This window comes from Malus sylvestris, chromosome 5, assembly GCF_916048215.2.
Source record: "Malus sylvestris chromosome 5, drMalSylv7.2, whole genome shotgun sequence".
Classification (NCBI taxonomy): Eukaryota; Viridiplantae; Streptophyta; class Magnoliopsida; order Rosales; family Rosaceae; genus Malus; species Malus sylvestris.
In genome coordinates, this window is record NC_062264.1 from 21,620,538 (window position 1) to 21,639,362 (window position 18,825).

General features: G+C 34.7%; 1 protein-coding gene and 1 long non-coding RNA gene across 2 annotated transcripts; both read left to right on the top strand.

The window, feature by feature from the left end:
• The first annotated feature begins 233 nt into the window (after window positions 1-233).
• On the top strand, window positions 234-1,794 carry LOC126623656 (uncharacterized). The gene is made up of 2 exons (XR_007623828.1): window positions 234-1,086; window positions 1,236-1,794. It is a non-coding gene; the product is annotated as an uncharacterized LOC126623656 (long non-coding RNA).
• Window positions 1,795-4,005: 2,211 nt separating this feature from the next.
• On the top strand, window positions 4,006-5,060 carry LOC126623756 (3-oxo-Delta(4,5)-steroid 5-beta-reductase-like). Its single transcript, XM_050292739.1, has one exon. It carries the CDS (start codon window positions 4,295-4,297, stop codon window positions 4,907-4,909), a length of 615 nt encoding a protein of 204 aa, XP_050148696.1. The 5' UTR covers window positions 4,006-4,294; the 3' UTR covers window positions 4,910-5,060.
• The last annotated feature ends 13,765 nt before the right edge of the window (window positions 5,061-18,825 follow it).

Consider the following 18,825-nt stretch of genomic DNA (forward strand, 5'->3'; position numbering starts at 1 on the left):
AACACTGGATCAGGATCCATCACCATCTCGCGGTGCCTTGCTCAGATCGGCTCTGCATGTTGGAAATTTTGAGTAGAAATTTCTTATGTGGGGTTTGTCCCACATTGACCATTCCCACAAGGTCTCCACGCTTTATAAGGCCTTATCTCTTATAGAAAGTGATTGGAAGATAGTCCTTGGAGAAGACATTTGGGCTCACCCTTGGGGTTGAGTTTTGGGGTGTATTAATAAATAATATATAATTAATTATTAAAAGATGGGCCTTGGGCCTTTGGGCTCGGGCTCTAATAATTAAATTATTTAATTAATTATTTTTCTGATTTAATTAATTATTTTTAATTAAATTCGAATTTAATTAATTAATTATTTTTTATGAAAAGACTCATCCTTTCAGATGAAGTCTGAGAGTTCTTTCTGAACACAGAGGCACCTCTCTGAAGAGATGTCTCCCAACAGTCATACCCCATTCTCATACCTGTTGCAAACAGGCATCCATCTGCTATATATACATCCATCTGCATGGCATTTAAGATACAGAAAATAATCAACTTCATCTTCTACATTCTTAAACCTTCTTACTGAGAGAACCACACTAAATTCGCCAGAAGTTAAATTTTCCGGTGCTGGAATTTTAACTTGATCGTTGAATCCTGGTGAAGCAGACGTCCGTAGAACTACAAGCACAGAGTAGGGACAAAATTTCTGTTTCAAGGACATTGTAGTATGCAAGCCTCGATCTTCAAGTTGTCTGTTTTTATAATTCGTATTCTAGTTTATATTCTGTTAATTCCTATAGCATTTATTATTTATTAGCATATATAAATTATCACAGATTGTTGACATATATCCAACACTGCATTCATTATCGAGACTTTGCCTTCACGGAGGACTCCGCATATCCCATCACCGATAAAGGTAAAAGCATGGCCACCTCTCCCTTTCTTCGTTTTCATGGCCGAATGTCAAATCAAGCGACTCTGACTCATGCATGTGTGTATTCTGTAAACGGGTTTCTCAATCTGTTGTCTGGACTGAAGAAAATGATGATGGGGCTCTCGAAAATTTCATATCCGAGAAAGGACAAAGGTATAGATTTTGTTTAGTTTCTTTGTATCTTTGAATTCATTGGATTTGATTCTCATTGTTATTCGATTTTGTAGTTCTTATCAAGTACATACATAAATTAAAAAGGTATTGAATTGGTACCTCTTGATCATCGAGTATAATATTCGCAGGTGCAAAATCATTTTGGGTTTGCATGCAACCAAGCTTCTCTGATGCAAACCAACAGATTGAGAGAATATTATGACCAATTTCAAAATTTCAGAGTTTTGTTTTGTTTTTTATCATATTGGACTTGAATTTGCTTTTTTGTTGTTTGATTATATTGAAATCAGATTTTGGGTTTAGACTTTTATTTGGATTTGATTATAATTTTCTATACTAATTAGCTTCAGGGTTGTGAAACTTCTTATTCTTCATTTTTTGTGTTTATCTCCTCTGTCATCATCAGTTTTGGTGCTTATGTTGGGCCTTCATCTTTTATTTTTTTAATAGAACTTTAAGGACATCCTCAAGGTGCAGCGGTAGAATCAAACTCTCGAGGTTTGGATTTTTTTGTTTCCTTCTTTTTTTTGGAGTAATTTTTCGGGTTTCTTCTCGCTTTTATTATGAAAATAAGAGATTGATAAGATGCATAGGAGGCTTCCATCTTTCTATCTTTCAAGTATTTGACGATAAACTATTGTGGGCTTTCTTTCTTTCATATTACAATCGCTAATTTAGCTTTTTCAATTTTGCAGTTGTGTTTGGTTACTCCATCAAAACTCCTACCCAAACTGATTTGTTCGTAAAACAATCTCATAAAATAACAATAGTGAACCGCTAACAGAACTTCAACTCAAATTATTCTTGGGTTGCTGATAAAAAGGTTTGAAAAGAAAATGAAATAACAGAACTTCAATCTTAGCTTTTGATTGGCTATAATGGAGAGACACTACTACAATATTAGCTTTTGGTGTCGGATGATAGTGGCGGTTTAATAAGCCATTATGTCGAATAAAAGATATCTGACACATCATTTAGTTGGTGTCGAATAACAATAAAATCCTATCAATTATATCCGACATAAATTCCTGACGGATATTTAGTGTCGGATGCAACCGTCAGAAAATTATTATAACCGACATTATTTTTGAATTCTTTTTTTTTATATAAATATTTTTAACATATTCCAGCGGTTTTTAAGTTAATGGTGGTGGTTATAATTGACATAAATTGACTATTTTATTATTTTAGTTTCAGGTGGTTATTATTTTAGTGTTTTGGCGGTTATAATCGACAGAAATTGACTATTTTATTATTTTAAAATGTTATATTGATTAAAAATAAATAAATAAACACATGGTTTAAATATATATTTTTTCACTCATGGCCCTGTCAGATATAACCGACACGAACAAAACAAAATTTTGGGCAGCCGTCAGAATAATCTTTGAATGTTAAATTGAAAATCGAATTCATTCATTGCATTCTTATAGGGTCGAGGAGTTTAGCTGTAAAAAATCATCAAAATCGAAGCTAAAATAACCGTTAAATTGTGATTTTTAGTTTATAACCATTGAAAACTTTTGTTCCGTTACCTAATCTTTGAATGTTTTTTTTTTTTTTTGCGATTTTTTACTTATGCGATCTCGGAGTGTGTACAAACAAGTTTGACGATTGGATCGTCGAAAAATGTTTTGGATCGTCGAAAAACGTTTTGTAGAATGTGTATCGCATCAAAACGGTAGATTAAACAAACACTTAAGAGTTAATGTTATACTTCCCCATCAAGTATAAAATAAGATCTTGTGGTATCCACTAGTGTATATATTTTAAATTGAAGATCGAATTAGTTAAATGCATTCTTATAAGGTTGAGGAGTGTAGCTGTAAAAAATATCAAAATCGGAGCTAAAATAACCGTTAAATTGTGATTTTTTGTTTATAACCGTCGAAAACTTTTGTTTTGTTACCTAATCTCTGAATGTTTGTTTTTTGTGATTTTTTATGTATGCGATCTCAGAGTGTGTACAAACAAATTTGACGATTAGATTATTGAAAAAAGTTTCATAGAATGTGTATCGTGTCAAAACGGTAGATTAAATAAAGACTTAAAGAGTTAATGTTATACTTCCATTAAGTATAAAATAAGATTTTGTGGTATCCACTAGTGTAAATATTTTAAATTGAAGATCAAATTTATTCATTACATTCTTATACGGTCGAGGAGTGTAGTTGTAAAAAATCATTAAAATCGGACTTAAAATAACCGTTAAATTGTAATTTTTCGTTTATAACCGTCGAAAACTTTTGTTCCGTTACGTAATCTCTGAATGTTTGCTTTTTACGATTTTTTACGTATGCAATTTCGGAGTGTGTACAAATAAGTTTGACGGTTGGATCGTTGAAAAAAGTTTCATAGGATACATATCGCGTCAAAACAGTAGATTAAACAAACATTTAAAGTTAATATTATACTTCCATTAAGTATAAAATAAGTAGTGTAAATATTGAAGTAGGAAAAGTAATTTGTGCTAAATTTTTATTTATGTTTTTCAAGTATTGATTAGACAATATTTAGTTTGTGTGATGATATTTTCATTGTGCAATTATCTTTTTGTTTCTTTATTGCATATTTTACATGGGTTATTATCTATTAAACCAAACAATTATTTATTTAAATTTTAAAAATGTATTCTATTTAAATACATATTATTTATTTATTTATTAAGCCAAACAATTATTATTTTATTTTTTAAAATCGTAACAAAATTTTGGGGGGATTTTTGCCGTCATTTTTTTTTCTGTCGGTTATAACCGACAGTAATGAAAATTTTCCAAAATAAAACCCTTCCATCTCTTCCTTGCGCCGGTGCTTTCTTCTTTCCCTCTTCTTTCCCCCTGTTCTCCTCTCCTCATTTCCTTCTCCTTCTCCTTCTCTTCTGCCCTTCTCCTTCTTGCTTCAATCACCATGGATGAACAATTCGAGAAGCAACATTCCGAAACCAATACGTTTTAAATTATTTGTATTACGTTCAATTTGTGTTTAAATTTTGATTATGTTATTAAATCGAAGAGGTTGAGAAAAAAAAGGGTTTAATTTGGTCGGAGGGCTTACCTAGGCTTGACGTGCCCAATTTTTACTACACTCTTGAAGACATATTGTTCGAAGAGGTTGAGAAAAAAAAAAAGGTTTAACTTGGTCGGTACATCGGCCTAATAATATTTTTGGGTTTTCTCCTTATAGCTTGATGAACATAATTGGTGCGCTTGGTTTAACTTGGTCGGTACATCGGCCTAATAATATTTTTGGGTTTTCTCCTTATAGCTTGATAAACATAATTGGTGCGCTTTGTGTTTATGCTGCTATATGTAAGAAGGAAGGAAGACCATTGAAGTTTCCCGGTAGAAAAGCGGCTTGGGAGTGTTATGCGGTGGCTTCGGATGCAAATTTGATAGCAGAGCAGCATATATGGGCGGCAGTGGATCCGTATGCGAAAAACGAAGCGTTTAATGTGAACAATGGAGATGTGTTTAAGTGGAAGCATTTTTGGGAGGTGTTGGCTGAGCAGTTTGGGATAGAGGAGTATGGGTTTGATAAGGAGGAGAGTGGTAGGCTGAGGTTGGTCGAGATGATGGAAGGGAAAGTCGGTGTGTGGGAGGAGATTGTGAGGGAGAATGAGCCGCAGCCGACGAAGTTGGAGGAGGTGGCGGTGTGGTGGTTTGCTGACTTTGTGTTGGGTGGGGAGGCTTTGTCGGACAGTATGAATAAGAGCAAAGAGCATGGCTTTTTGGGGTTCAGGAATTCCAAAAAGTCCTTCATTTCGTGGATTAAGAAGATGAAGGCTTACAAGATTGTTCCATGAAATGTATTATGAGGAAGAAGAGTACCTATAACATCATGCGTATGTAATTACAATAAAAAATGTTATTCTTACTCTTTTTTTTTGTATTGTCTCTTTACTAGAGATGATACATACATTTGTGTTTTTTTATTATTAATAAATTATATGTCGGTTATATCCAACACAAGTTTTAGCAGTTTTAGAGTATTTTCTATCGGTTTTATCCGACAGAGAATGCTCTTATTTATTCATTATTAATATATTTTCTGTTGATTTTAGAGTATTTTCTATTGGAAAATTCATTTCCTGACGCTAGCAACTCTGTCGCTTATTATATATGCCACTGCATCTATTTTATGTCGAATTTTGCTTAATATCTGACAATAATATACGTTTCTTGTCGGTTATCATAGCGACACTAATAAATGGTTTTGTAGTAGTGAGAGTTATCCTGTAATTTGCTTATCATAATTTAATTGACTGACTGATTTGGGTTATTCTATAGTTCTTTAGTAATAGGAGCAACTAAAATCATGTTATTCAAATTTGTGCTTTTTTTTTTTCAGTCTTCTCAGCAACCAAATGGAGGGTTAGGTATTTTGGAACTATTTATGTGCATTGAATTAGGTAAATTTTTTGTTTTTCGTTCAATTTGAAATCCAAAATAATATAGAAGATAAGAATAATTTTGTTTTAGGTTTCTTCAGAACTATTGCAGTTTGGATTTGCATATGTTCAGGGGATTTATTTGTTTAATCTTAAGGATATTTAGGTATGAATCGGCAGAAGATTGTGCAAACGATGATGAAGCAAAGCAGGTGATTTATAATAAGTGACATTTTCTTTGTTCTTTATTGTGCTATAGATTGGAATTTATCATTGTACGTTTGTTTTTCTTCTATGCAATTTTATGGTCTGATTTTCTGCAGTGTGTATGAAAATCATTTGAATGCTGAGAGCCTATTATATTCGCAACATGATACAAGAGATCAACAGTAAGTTTCTCTAATAAATACTTTGGACAAACACTTTATGAATTTGAGTTTTTATCTTCTGATTATTTTTTGCAGATGTAGTATTAATTTTCCTTTGATTAGAAATTTAGAGGTTTGAGGTACAATATTATCAAACTCAATTTTTGTAATTTTCTGATTCTGGGGTATTGCAGGGAGTGCTAATATACTGTTTTTTTTTTTTGGGATTTTTGGTCTTTGAAATGGGTATGTTCTGTTTTTAACGTTTCAGTTCTCGCATGTTCCACTCTTTTATTCTGTTGTCTGCTTGCTTCCTCGTTGCTTCTTAATTTTCATTTTTTAATGTTGGGTGATAGAAATTTGTAAAAATAGTTGTAGTTTCTGAAAAAGTTGGGGGTTTTAGTTATATTTCTTGTGTAATCCCAATTGTACGACTGAAAAAATAATTGAAATGATGGTTTTTTTCTTTATTCAATTTCTCTTTAAATGTTTTTTCTTGAATTTAAAAGCATCTTTCCCGATTGGTTACAATGGTTTTGTTCTCTCTAATTAGTTCTTTTATATTCTCTCCAACCTTTTTGTCTAATTTTATTTTTCTTTTTTTTGGTGGCTTTCTGCAGAAGTTAGCATGAGATTTTCACATGACATGGATTATGAGTATGAGAAACTCTTGTGGGGAATGAATGTCACAACCCGTCCCGGAAATGTACATTATTTTGTTATCGCTGATGTGAAAAGACAAAAATGCCCTTGAGCGTTTGTGGCATTGTGAGTCATATGTGACAGTTTTAGAAATGGACCAATGTGGTTATTTTCCTAAGTTTTGGGGCCAATGAGAACTTAACCTTGGTTAGTGGTGATTGGTGTATAGGTTGGACCACACACACACATTCACATCACTTTCATTCTCTCTCTCCCTCACTCCCGTGCACACTCTCTCTCTCGGACTCACTCTCTCTTCCCTCTCTTCCGTACGGACAAGGTCAAACCAAGCCAAATCTTCACTGATCGAGGAAGAAAATGGCACCATTGTGTTTGTGAGGATCATACGAGTTCAAGGGTGCTCATTTCAGGTAAGAACTCGTTCGATATCACGTTGAAAATTCAAGCTCCGAGTTGAGCACTATTCATGAACTTTTAAATGGTTGTGTTTTAGAACAATCCAAGCTTATAGCGAGCTTAGTGAGGTCCCAAGGAAGCTTGAAGTGCTTCGTTTGAAGGTTTTGGATGTCGGGATCACGAGGTTCGAAGGTGGCCGGTTTTGGTGAGATTTTCCCGATGTGTTTTCGAAGGATTTGAGGCTCCAAAGAGGTATAACCTTCTTCCTCTTGAAATTTGTGACATTTGGGTGAAAATTTCATAGAAAATGGTGCAAAAACGAGAGAGAAATGGGCAGTTGCAGGTCTGCCCATAATCCGGTGCCGGTGGCACTATTCCGAAGTCTGGAGGTTAAGGGTGATGCGCGTGAGGGTGCATGATGCCGTGCCCTCCCCGACGCGTGAGAGCGCGTGAGCCATAGTTAAATTTTTCTAAAAATATCACGATGTTTGTGAGGTCGTGTAGATCATTGTGGTATATTCATATACCCATTTTGAGCAATGTATGAGAAGTTATTAGCTAGTTTTATCTATGTGCTTTAAAATAACGTTTTATAGTTAATTCGCATATATGTGAGACTAATCCCGAGGACGAGCGTATCCACGGGCGACTTGGGGGTTACGACTCGTCGACTTATCAGTGAGTGGACTTTTGTTTTCAGTATATAGTTATATACTTGATATATTTCCCAGAAATGTGTTTTAAATGAAAATATGCTTTGAAATAAAATGCCAAATGCCTTTATATTTGGTTATGCATTTCATAGTTGCATATATATTTATATATAAATGTAGTGTTGTGGAGGCATAGGTAAGTTCAGGTAAGTTATGTTTGATTATGTGAACTACGAATAACTTGATCCCTATTCAGGGTACGTAGGCAGTCTAACGATACGTTAGATTTAGTCATACATTATTTGAGACAAAGGCCTTAGTTGTGAATGGAATGATTATAAATGCATTGATGAACATTAAGCTCACAACCTGCACCAGGGTGATTGCGATTTAGCCAGAGAGAGAGAACTGGCTCAGGCCTGTATATTATGTGAAGGATTATTTTGTGAAAACATGTTCTTTTAAGCAACATCAATAAGCATGCAATTAACAATTAAAGGCGGAATCATGCTTGCATGCACTTAAAAACAAAACATTAACCATGAAATTCAAAGCCTAGTAGATTGGTGAACCAAAACTCAACTCAAAACAAAGTGAGTTGAAATTGTACCTTTGTAGATTCCTCTTTGCATAAGCAAAGGCTAATCACCCAAAGAGAGGGCCTTCATTCCTTGCATAATAAATCTATGGATTTGGATGGATGAATAGGTTTCTCCAAGTTCCCAAAATAGGGAACCTCTAAGTCTCTTCACCAAGGAGAGATTGGAGAAGAAATGAGTGACCTTGGAGTAGTGGGATTGCAAGATGCACCCCCAAGGTGGCTGGCCTCTTTAGAGAGAAATGGAGAGACATGTTCTCTCCAATTTTCTCCAAAACAAACCCTTAATGAATTTTGGCTATAAAGTCATATTTATACCTTTATTCATTTGAGTGGCAAACTTGTAAATAAGTCCAAGTTCACTACCCTAAACAATATGGCCGGCCATTAGGATATTTTAGACTAATTGGGCCTTTGTGAATCATTATTCATTAAGTTGTCATACAACTTAAGTTAATGGGCTTGACGTTCGAAGCCCATTGGGCCTTAAGGTCCAAAACTATCCCGAGGTCTTTAACGAACTTATTCGTTTGATTAATTAACATATTAATTAATCCTTGCCATAAATAAATGATTAAACCATTTAATCATTCTTACTCATCTCCATTGTTTCTTCAATCTCCACCTTACACGGTGTGCGATCCATTAGGTTCCTTTTAGCGAGGCAGTGGGCGATTAAAACCATTTTATATCGATTGTGAATTGAAACTTACTTTCAATTCTCCCTTTAGTGATTACACACGTTTAGGGCTTCCACAAACCATGAGTGACACCTTGCAGCATATCATGGTTACCCAAGCTAATCAGAAGAGGTAGAGAAAACCTATTCAGTTTGGGATTACAAATGCAATACGGTCTTTCTCTAATACAATACTCTTGACCACATTGTTTGGTTTGATAGTTTATTTATTCATGTCTACTATCCAATGTGATTCGTGTGCTTATATGATTTCCTTGAATGTGATTTGGAACGCATTCCTAAATCTCATTCATACTCTGGCCAGAGATTCTAAATCATATCATAGAGTATTCTCCCTCAAACAGTTTGAAGGTTAGAGATCCCTTGTTGCGCATTCACTTGCCTCCATGGCTAAGTGGCTTAACCCCAACGATGTCGTGGACACTCCAATGGAATGACGTTTGACATAATCAAAGATCAAGGACTTAACCACAAGACAACTGTGATGACTCAGGTCAAAGGACTACTTTGCATTATCCCAACCATGAGTTCTCATGTGACATGAGTATGAGAACTCTTCGTTGATCACGTTCAGTGAACTCATTCTCTACTGAGCACCTACGTACTTGTCTTGATGTCACACACACCAATGACTCGAGACTAGTCACTCTCCCTGAGAGAAGACATAGCACGTACCGATCTTGACGGACTGTCAATGCCCAATTGGCAATCCTATGATCAGGAACATTTAGGATGTGTCAACGAAAGAATGGTCTCATGAATCTAACTTCATTAGATTTCATTCTCCCAATCACATATTCCTTGGACTTTATCGTTTAAGCATATAACATTTATATGAGACGACTCAAACAATAATCTTTGCCCTTTATATTAAACTAGATTAGTTTAACATGTGAAATGTCCGTAAAGTATCATCACATGATTGGTTTTAGGGCACATTTCCAACAATCTCCCACTTGCACTAGAGCCAATCAGCTTGGTCATCAGTGATGATACCTCTTCTATAGTCATTTCATAAATGGCTGAATAGTAGGCCTAGACAATGGATATCTATATGTTATCCATAGAAGCAACCTTGAGAATAACGACGTCACCATTATACATGATTCTTAATCATGTGGTTCAGCCTCTCATTTGAGTTCGGACCTTGATGAGACCTTGATTCCCTGGCTTGAGCTATCGCCCCATTAGTGTCATAGTGTCAGTACACTAGATACACTTTCTGGTTGGAACCGAATAGAGAGTTCATAAATGAACTTTCCCATCCAAACAACATTGTTGTAAACTTCTATATGGCAATATATTTTGCATTCATAATGGAACACACTACAGTCATTACTTTAATGTTTCCATCCAAAAATCTCTTTAGTCATAATAAAGAGATATTCGTTTATCTCTTCATTCATAATGAAGAAACATCCAATGATGGATTAGATTCATAATCTAATACATTTACGCTTCCATTACGTTACTCTAATTCTTCCTCATTCTTTGAGGAATCTATCCTTTAGTATTTCTTAAATACCTAAGGACTCACTTGACAGTTGCCATGGTTCTGATCCTGGGCTTGCACTGATATCGTCTTGTACCGTTCTAGGTACAACTCATATCAATGTTTATCATACAATATGAAATACATAAATCACCTTTATGCGTATGCATAAAGGATTCTTATTTACGCATTATTTCTTTGGGAGTCAAAGGGCACGTTCCCTTTGAGAAGAGCTACCTCCTAGTCTCACTAGAGTTGTTCTTCTGATTAAAGTTTATCATCATATGAGAAACTTCCTAGCATCTTTTGTCTATTATTAGGGATTTATATAATCAAATTATATCCTAAAATCTATCAATATAGATTTCCATCCCATGTATATAGACTATAACTCCCATATACATTCTATCGTTATAGAATGTTTAAAGTCATAACTTTAACGAAGAAGTATTCTTTTCATTTCCAAAATTAATATATCATATATATATTCATATATATCACATATATATTTATATATATATACAAATTTAGGAATATGATTAACTCCCACTAATCTTTTGTAAACCTAGTATACAAAAGATTCATTTACATCTTTATGAGAAAGCAAACGATTTGACCTTTCTCTCATAAGACGCTTATAGCTCCCACTAGCTTGCTAAGATCCATGATGGATGGATCTCTACAACTGACATGTCTTGTGATTCATAGTTTTAGACATATATTATCAAGACTATCTTAATAATGGTTTCGGAAACCTATATTATATCCAAACATTGAATCACCATTTAGTTGTAGCTAGCAATCTTCGAATTAATTGAAACTAAGACTACGTCAAAAATGGTTCCTTCAAAGTCAACCATTCTCTTTGATTGTAGTCACCTTAAGCTACCAATTAGCTTATGAAGGTTTCATTATTTCGGGTCAAATGGTACTTTTACCATTTCCTTGAGTATATGTCATATATACACTCAATGTAGTCATAAGGATTTTCATTCTTATTTCTTTCGAATTAAGTGGTGCAACTCTATGACACAGTCATAAAGTTCAAACCATTCAACTGAGACGGTTTATAAATCCTTCTCGACTACCTTGGAGCTTTTGGTATAGGAGCTAGGTTGTTATATTTGTTGATTAATTTCTTGTCTCTCAAAGAACCCATTCTTTGAGTTCTATCTCTCGTTCATTTGCTCTTAGGCAAATCACATTGTAGGATTACAATGAACTATCCAACAAAACAACATTTGTTAATTGGTTTATAGAAGCGATATCCAAAAGTTAATTTAAGGATATCCTACAAGATTGTTATCAAACAAATATTGCTTATAAGCACACAACCCCAAATCTTAACATGCTTAAGATTTGTCTTTCTTTCCAACTACATCTTATGAAGTCATGAAAAATTTGGAAGATCTTCTAATTGACAATCATATTGTCTTAGAAGCATATATATCCTATATATGGGAAATTGATAATATCCAACGAACTAAATCTTATTCAAGTTCGTTCTTCTCCTAATGGAGAAATCTATTATCTTATGATGCTTCTTTCCTTGATATCTTTCAAGAAAACTATTCTAAAGTGTTACCATTCCTTGGATCAAATCTAAGGATGTAAATACTTTAGACGTCTTACTCATCAACTTACATTTCTTGAATTCTTTGAAACCTTTTGCAAAGTATTCGGACTTGTGCTTATTTAAAATAAACTATAGTCCAACCGAGGGTGATCTTCGGTGAATGTCATACAACATGAGTAGTATTATGTTGTGGACAAGTGCCACTAACATCTAAGTGAATTAACCTCAACAATTTTGTGATTCTTTCTTCTTTCCAAAAGAATAAAGATTCGAACATTTCGCCTCCATACAATTTTAATAAGAAGGTATTGGATCCGGATCTAACGATCCATAGTATCCATCTATGACCAACTCGTAATTTATGTTTTAGAGGTATCACAACTTTAGTTGGGATTAGTCACTTCCTTGCAACCTTTTGGGTTTTAAGCATCATTATTTTCTAAACAGTTAACACTACCATATTATCTCTACTATAGAGACAATCAATTAGATTACCATAATCCAATCTTTGATTAATAAAGAACAATGTTTTGTCAAACAAAACATTCATCCATCTCTACTATAGTGACGGAATTAAATTCCTTAAAATTGGAATGTAAAGACAATCTTTGGTTTTTCCAATTTCTTTGGTAGTTCATATGAGGAAGTAAGTACCATCTGCTTTCGCAGAGATCTATATTTGATTCACTTTCCGAATGTGAAGTACTTTCTCTTCTCTCATACATCTTCTACTTCTTATTAGTCACACTTTTACAACAATTGTAAAACATAGTTACTAATACGGAATCAAGCATTCAAGTAGAAGAACCAACTGTTTTGAACTATTCAAGAACAATTTACAACACCTTTGAAAGGTGTGTTCTTGACACTTGCAAGACATTTCTTGCAAATACCCCTTCCAATGTCCATCCTTTCATAAAGAAAGTTTGTTCCCTTGGAGTTAATTTTATCTTCTTCATTTGACTTCTTCTTTGACTACAATAGTCATGGTCCCTAAACTCCCACTATCTCTCTTGAAACTTATTTCAATTGTGTTATACACATCAAACATTTTGGAGAGCATGTGGTTATTGTTCACTATATAGTTTACAATAAACTTAGTGAACCATAAGGATAGGGACACAAAGGTGAAGTCCTTGCCTAGTTTCCGTCTCGTTAAGTGGTTTATCACTTCAACACTCAATGATTCAAAATCATCATAAGTCCATGTTAATGGATTATTTTTGTCAACCAACCATTATGTTCTAAACATAATTACAAACCTTCAAGAGTTGTACAAGGCAACTCTCATTTCTTCATACAACAATTTGTAAGTGAAGAATCATGGCACATAAAGTGTCCATGCCTTTGTGCTTTCTTCTCAAGTTCTTTGTTCATTTAACAAAGAAAAAAGCACTAGTGTTTGCATTGACTAAGGGTTGTTCAAAGCAACTATTATTTCTTCATACAACGATTTGTAAGTGAAGAACTAATAACACTAAAAGTGTCCTTGTCATTATGCTAATCTTCGTAAGTTCCTTTGTTCATTTAACAAAGGATTAAGCATTGGTTGTTTGTGTTGTCCTCTTCATGATAGACTTATCTAACATGTTCTTTTAATGATACATTACCAATAGAACAATTTTGAGGATGAGACTACTTAGGTACATATACAATCCATTTAAGACAATCTTTGGGATTGTGTTACCAAGTCCGGAAACTAAAGCATTCGGCTTTTCTTTGTCAAGTTTTGAATAGCGTTTGCAAATATATTGGTAAACAAATACATAACGAATATAAATTGATTAATTTTAAGCCATTTGATTCGGGTCTTTAAATCAAATAGCACCACCTACTATTTTTGGCAAATTCCATATCCCTCATTGGAATTCGAGAGTTTTGGATGAAACTCTTAGTAGGTTATGGGAGACTCACTATTACCAAGCCCACCTCACAATGATATGATGTTGGCTAGCATTAATAATAATGAGAGAGTACACTTACTCATTTGCAACTAATGCAAGTACCCATCTTATTTGGCCTCTAGAGAATGTCACCTCACAATGATATGATGTTGGTTCCATTGCACTTAGTTAAGTCATTCCCACCATGCTTAGTTCGTGAAGGGGTTCAAGAATAGCCTCACGATGATACGATGTCGGCTATCCTCGTTGCCTACACTAACCTCATCATATGTTTATGGATTCCTCCTGAGTATAAGCATGCACTTTGTACTCCCCCATGATAGGGTGAAGCCGGTGTACAAGTCATAAACGATTGGAGCCACCACGGTGGAAGGCCTACGAAAGAGTGTTCTAAGCACTCTCACGCTTATCAACTTAATAATGGTTTGGTTGAGGGTTTTAGGTCTCATCACATATAAACATACATTTTAATCTCTATTAAAACTATTTTGGTCCTATTACAACTATTGGTCCATCTCATTGTTTTTAGTTGTATATAATACTCCCACTATGCTTATAAAATGGTTTTTAAAGCAAGAGTATATGATACTACTAACATAACCTTTGCATTCATTTGATGGACTATATAGTTGCCTTAGGGCCTTAGGATGACTATGAACCTTTGTTTAGATTCAACACGAGCCTTGTGTTGAATCTCGGTCTAGGAATGGTGATTGATTTTAGTTACGCGTTTAATCACATTAAGGCGTGTTGTCTTAGGGGCGTTGGACCCAACTACTTCATTTTCATGCATATCAAATAAAGCAAGAAAGAAGTACTTCAAAGTAAAGGTGAGCTTATGCTCATTACAACATTTGCATAAAACAAATTACTTTAAAGTAAAGAAGAGCTTATGCCCTTTTACAACATTTGATCAAATCAAATTACAACCAAAATTAATCTACACATTCCCATGGTTCAAACAAATTTGAAACGGCCTTTCACATAACTCAATTATATTAGGCTTAGGTTCATAATCACCCTTTAATTAATTAACACTTTAACTAATTAAATTGAATGCAACATTTTCATTTGGTTTTTGTATCCATAAAATTGATTTAAATGGAGCTAAACAAAATGAAAATCCAATTCTCATTTAAAGAGACAAAACAATTTTGTTCTCTACTTAATTTGGGCCAATATGCAATAACCACAACCTTTGGGCTATAAAGCAATTAACCTCAACTTTTGGGCTATATTGCAAAACTTTTGGGGTCACTTTGTAAAGACACAAAAGTCCACTACTTCATGTAATTACATTAGAACCCAAAATTTAATCAATGCAAAAACTTCATTAAAGGATCAAAACAATTTGTCCTTTAGCGTTTTTGGACCTAAACGTAAAAACGTAAACTTTTGGGCCAAAGTGCAAATACACAAAAGTATCAAAACTTTATGTAATTGCATAAAAGCCCCAAAAGTACTCCCACTTGAGGGAGGGCCGGTTTTGGAAGAAGAAATGGAGTGATGTGTGTGTTGATTTGTAGTTTGACATAAAGCATGCAAGTGCACAAGTGGTGTGTGTGAAAGGGTTTTAATCCTTTCACACCCACCATTATTTCTATTGCCATTTAAACAAATATCTAAAACATTTAAACATTTGAAAAACATAAAACATAAACTTTATGAAATAAATCAAAACTTTGAATCAAAACACAAACCTTTTTGTTCTTGGCAAAAATGTCAAGAACAATGAAGAACATTCATGAAAAACCCAAAATATTTCCATTAACTTTTTTCACCCAAAAACATTCCAAAACCATTCAAACTTTAGGGAAATAACATCTAACCAAACTAGGGTACATAAGGGTTCCAAAAGTCACTTGAAAACACTTTTAACAAGTCAAACAAGAACCCAAAAAATCACCCTATATATTTGGCCGAAAATTCCCAAAAGCATGGCACCAAATTTTAGCTCCAATATTCATGCTCATATGAACTACATCTACAACATTTGAGATGGCAAATTTTCTAATAAAATTTACATTCAAAGAAACAAGAATAAAGCTTGTAACATATTACAACTTTTAAATCACAAACTATGAACTACAAAACCCAAAAGGATTCACCAACTACTAGACCTAGGCTCTGATACCACTTGAAGGATTATTTTGTGAAAACATGTTCTTTTAAGCAACATCAATAAGCATGCAATTAACAATTAAAGGCGGAATCATGCTTGCATGCACTTAAAAACAAAACATTAACCATGAAATTCAAAGCCTAGTAGATTGGTGAACCAAAACTCAACTCAAAACAAAGTGAGTTGAAATTGTACCTTTGTAGATTCCTCTTTGCATAAGCAAAGGCTAATCACCCAAAGAGAGGGCCTTCATTCCTTGCATAATAAATCTATGGATTTGGATGGATGAATAGGTTTCTCCAAGTTCCCAAAATAGGGAACCTCTAAGTCTCTTCACCAAGGAGAGATTGGAGAAGAAATGAGTGACCTTGGAGTAGTGGGATTGCAAGATGCACCCCCAAGGTGGCCGGCCTCTTTAGAGAGAAATGGAGAGACGTGTTCTCTCCAATTTTCTCCAAAACAAACCCTTAATGAATTTTGGCTATAAAGTCATATTTATACCTTTATTCATTTGAGTGGCAAACTTGTAAATAAGTCCAAGTTCACTACCCTAAACAATATGGCCGGCCATTAGGATATTTTAGACTAATTGGGCCTTTGTGAATCATTATTCATTAAGTTGTCATACAACTTAAGTTAATGGGCTTGACGTTCGAAGCCCATTGGGCCTTAAGGTCCAAAACTATCCCGAGGTCTTTAACGAACTTATTCGTTTGATTAATTAACATATTAATTAATCCTTGCCATAAATAAATGATTAAACCATTTAATCATTCTTACTCATCTCCATTGTTTTTTCAATCTCCACCTTACACGGTGTGCGATCCATTATGTTCCTTTTAGCGAGGCAGTGGACGATTAAAACCATTTTATATCGATTGTGAATTGAAACTTACTTTCAATTCTCCCTTTAGTGATTACACACGTTTAGGGCTTCCACAAACCATGAGTGACACCTTGCAGCATATCATGGTTACCCAAGCTAATCAGAAGAGGTAGAGAAAACCTATTCAGTTTGGGATTACAAATGCAATACGGTCTTTCTCTAATACAATACTCTTGACCACATTGTTTGTTTTGATAGTTTATTTATTCATGTCTACTATCCAATGTGATTCGTGTGCTTATATGATTTCCTTGAATGTGATTTGGAACGCATTCCTAAATCTCATTCATACTCTGGCCAGAGATTCTAAATCATATCATAGAGTATTCTCCCTCAAACAGTTTGAAGGTTAGAGATCCCTTGTTGCGCATTCACTTGCCTCCATAGCTAAGTGGCTTAACCCCAACGATGTCGTGGACACTCCAATGGAATGACGTTTGACATAATCAAAGATCAAGGACTTAACCACAAGACAACTGTGATGACTCAGGTCAAAGGACTACTTTGCATTATCCCAACCATGAGTTCTTATGTGACATGAGTATGAGAACTCTTCGTTGATCGCGTTCAGTGAACTCATTCTCTACTGAGCACCTACGTACTTGTCTTGATGTCACACACACCAATGACTCGAGACTAGTCACTCTCCCTGAGAGAAGACATAGCACGTACCGATCTTGACGGACTGTCAATGCCCAATTGGCAATCCTATGATCAGGAACATTTAGGATGTGTCAACGAAAGAATGGTCTCATGAATCTAACTTCATTAGATTGCATTCTCCCAATCACATATTCCTTGGACTTTATCGTTTAAGCATATAACATTTATATGAGACGGCTCAAACAATAATCTTTGCCCTTTATATTAAACTAGATTAGTTTAACATGTGAAATGTCCGTAAAGTATCATCACATGATTGGTTTTAGGGCACATTTCCAACATTATGTCACCTCCCTCACCATTTGCTCACATTGGATCCAATTAGGTGCACAATCTTGTCGTACAGACCACTATAGGTGGTTCCGACTTGTAGGTGACTAACGTATTATCGCACAGCTAGCATTGAGAGAGTAAAATTGAGCATAATTATATTACACCCAATCTTGTCGTACAGACCCCTTTTTAGTGGTTTCGACTTATGTGCATAATATTGCCGTATAGGTCATAGTAGTGACTCCGGTTAGATTGAGTTTGAGCTATGAATTCAGTCGTACAGATCACCACAGGAGTTCCGGCTAATGTATCATATTTCCATGAAATCATCCTTACCTGAATTACTTACTTAGTTATATCTTGGCATGACATACATATGAATATGATTATGTGAAGCATGAATTGAATTGATATGATTTCAGACATATATATGTATATGCTTACATCTTGATTCTGGAAAAATTATACATGTTTTACAGCGAGGGGTTAGTATGTTAATAAATGAAATGGTTTTGTAAAACATCAGTTTTTGCCCACTCACGTTTTTTGTTTTGCCCCCCTCCAGGTTTTAAGTAAGATTGATGTGGGTGGCTCAGGATCTTCGGCAGTTCTGACCTATTCAAATAATAGTAGGACATTCCTGGTACTGTATAACTAGTACTTGTCCTACTGGATTGCACCTAGACTTATTATGCTCTGATTAGGAAAGTTTACGGTTGTAACTAACTCATATCACTCCCTGCTAGTAGTGCACTCTATTAATATGATTTTTAATTATTCGTATGTCTGCTATCTTTATCGCTTCCGCACTGTGCACATGGCTACGTCACTCTCACGTGACGGCCAGCATGCCTTGGCCTCGGTCGGGGTGTGTCAATGAATCCATCAAGGTATATGCAAAAATAATTCCTTTGGGTTCATATAGAAGTATGCATTTTCTTTTAGCATATAACATTGACGCAATAATTTATCTCATGGATTGTAAGATATCTTATGGACTTTACCTATCTGGCAAACAACGGCTGATGTCACTTTTG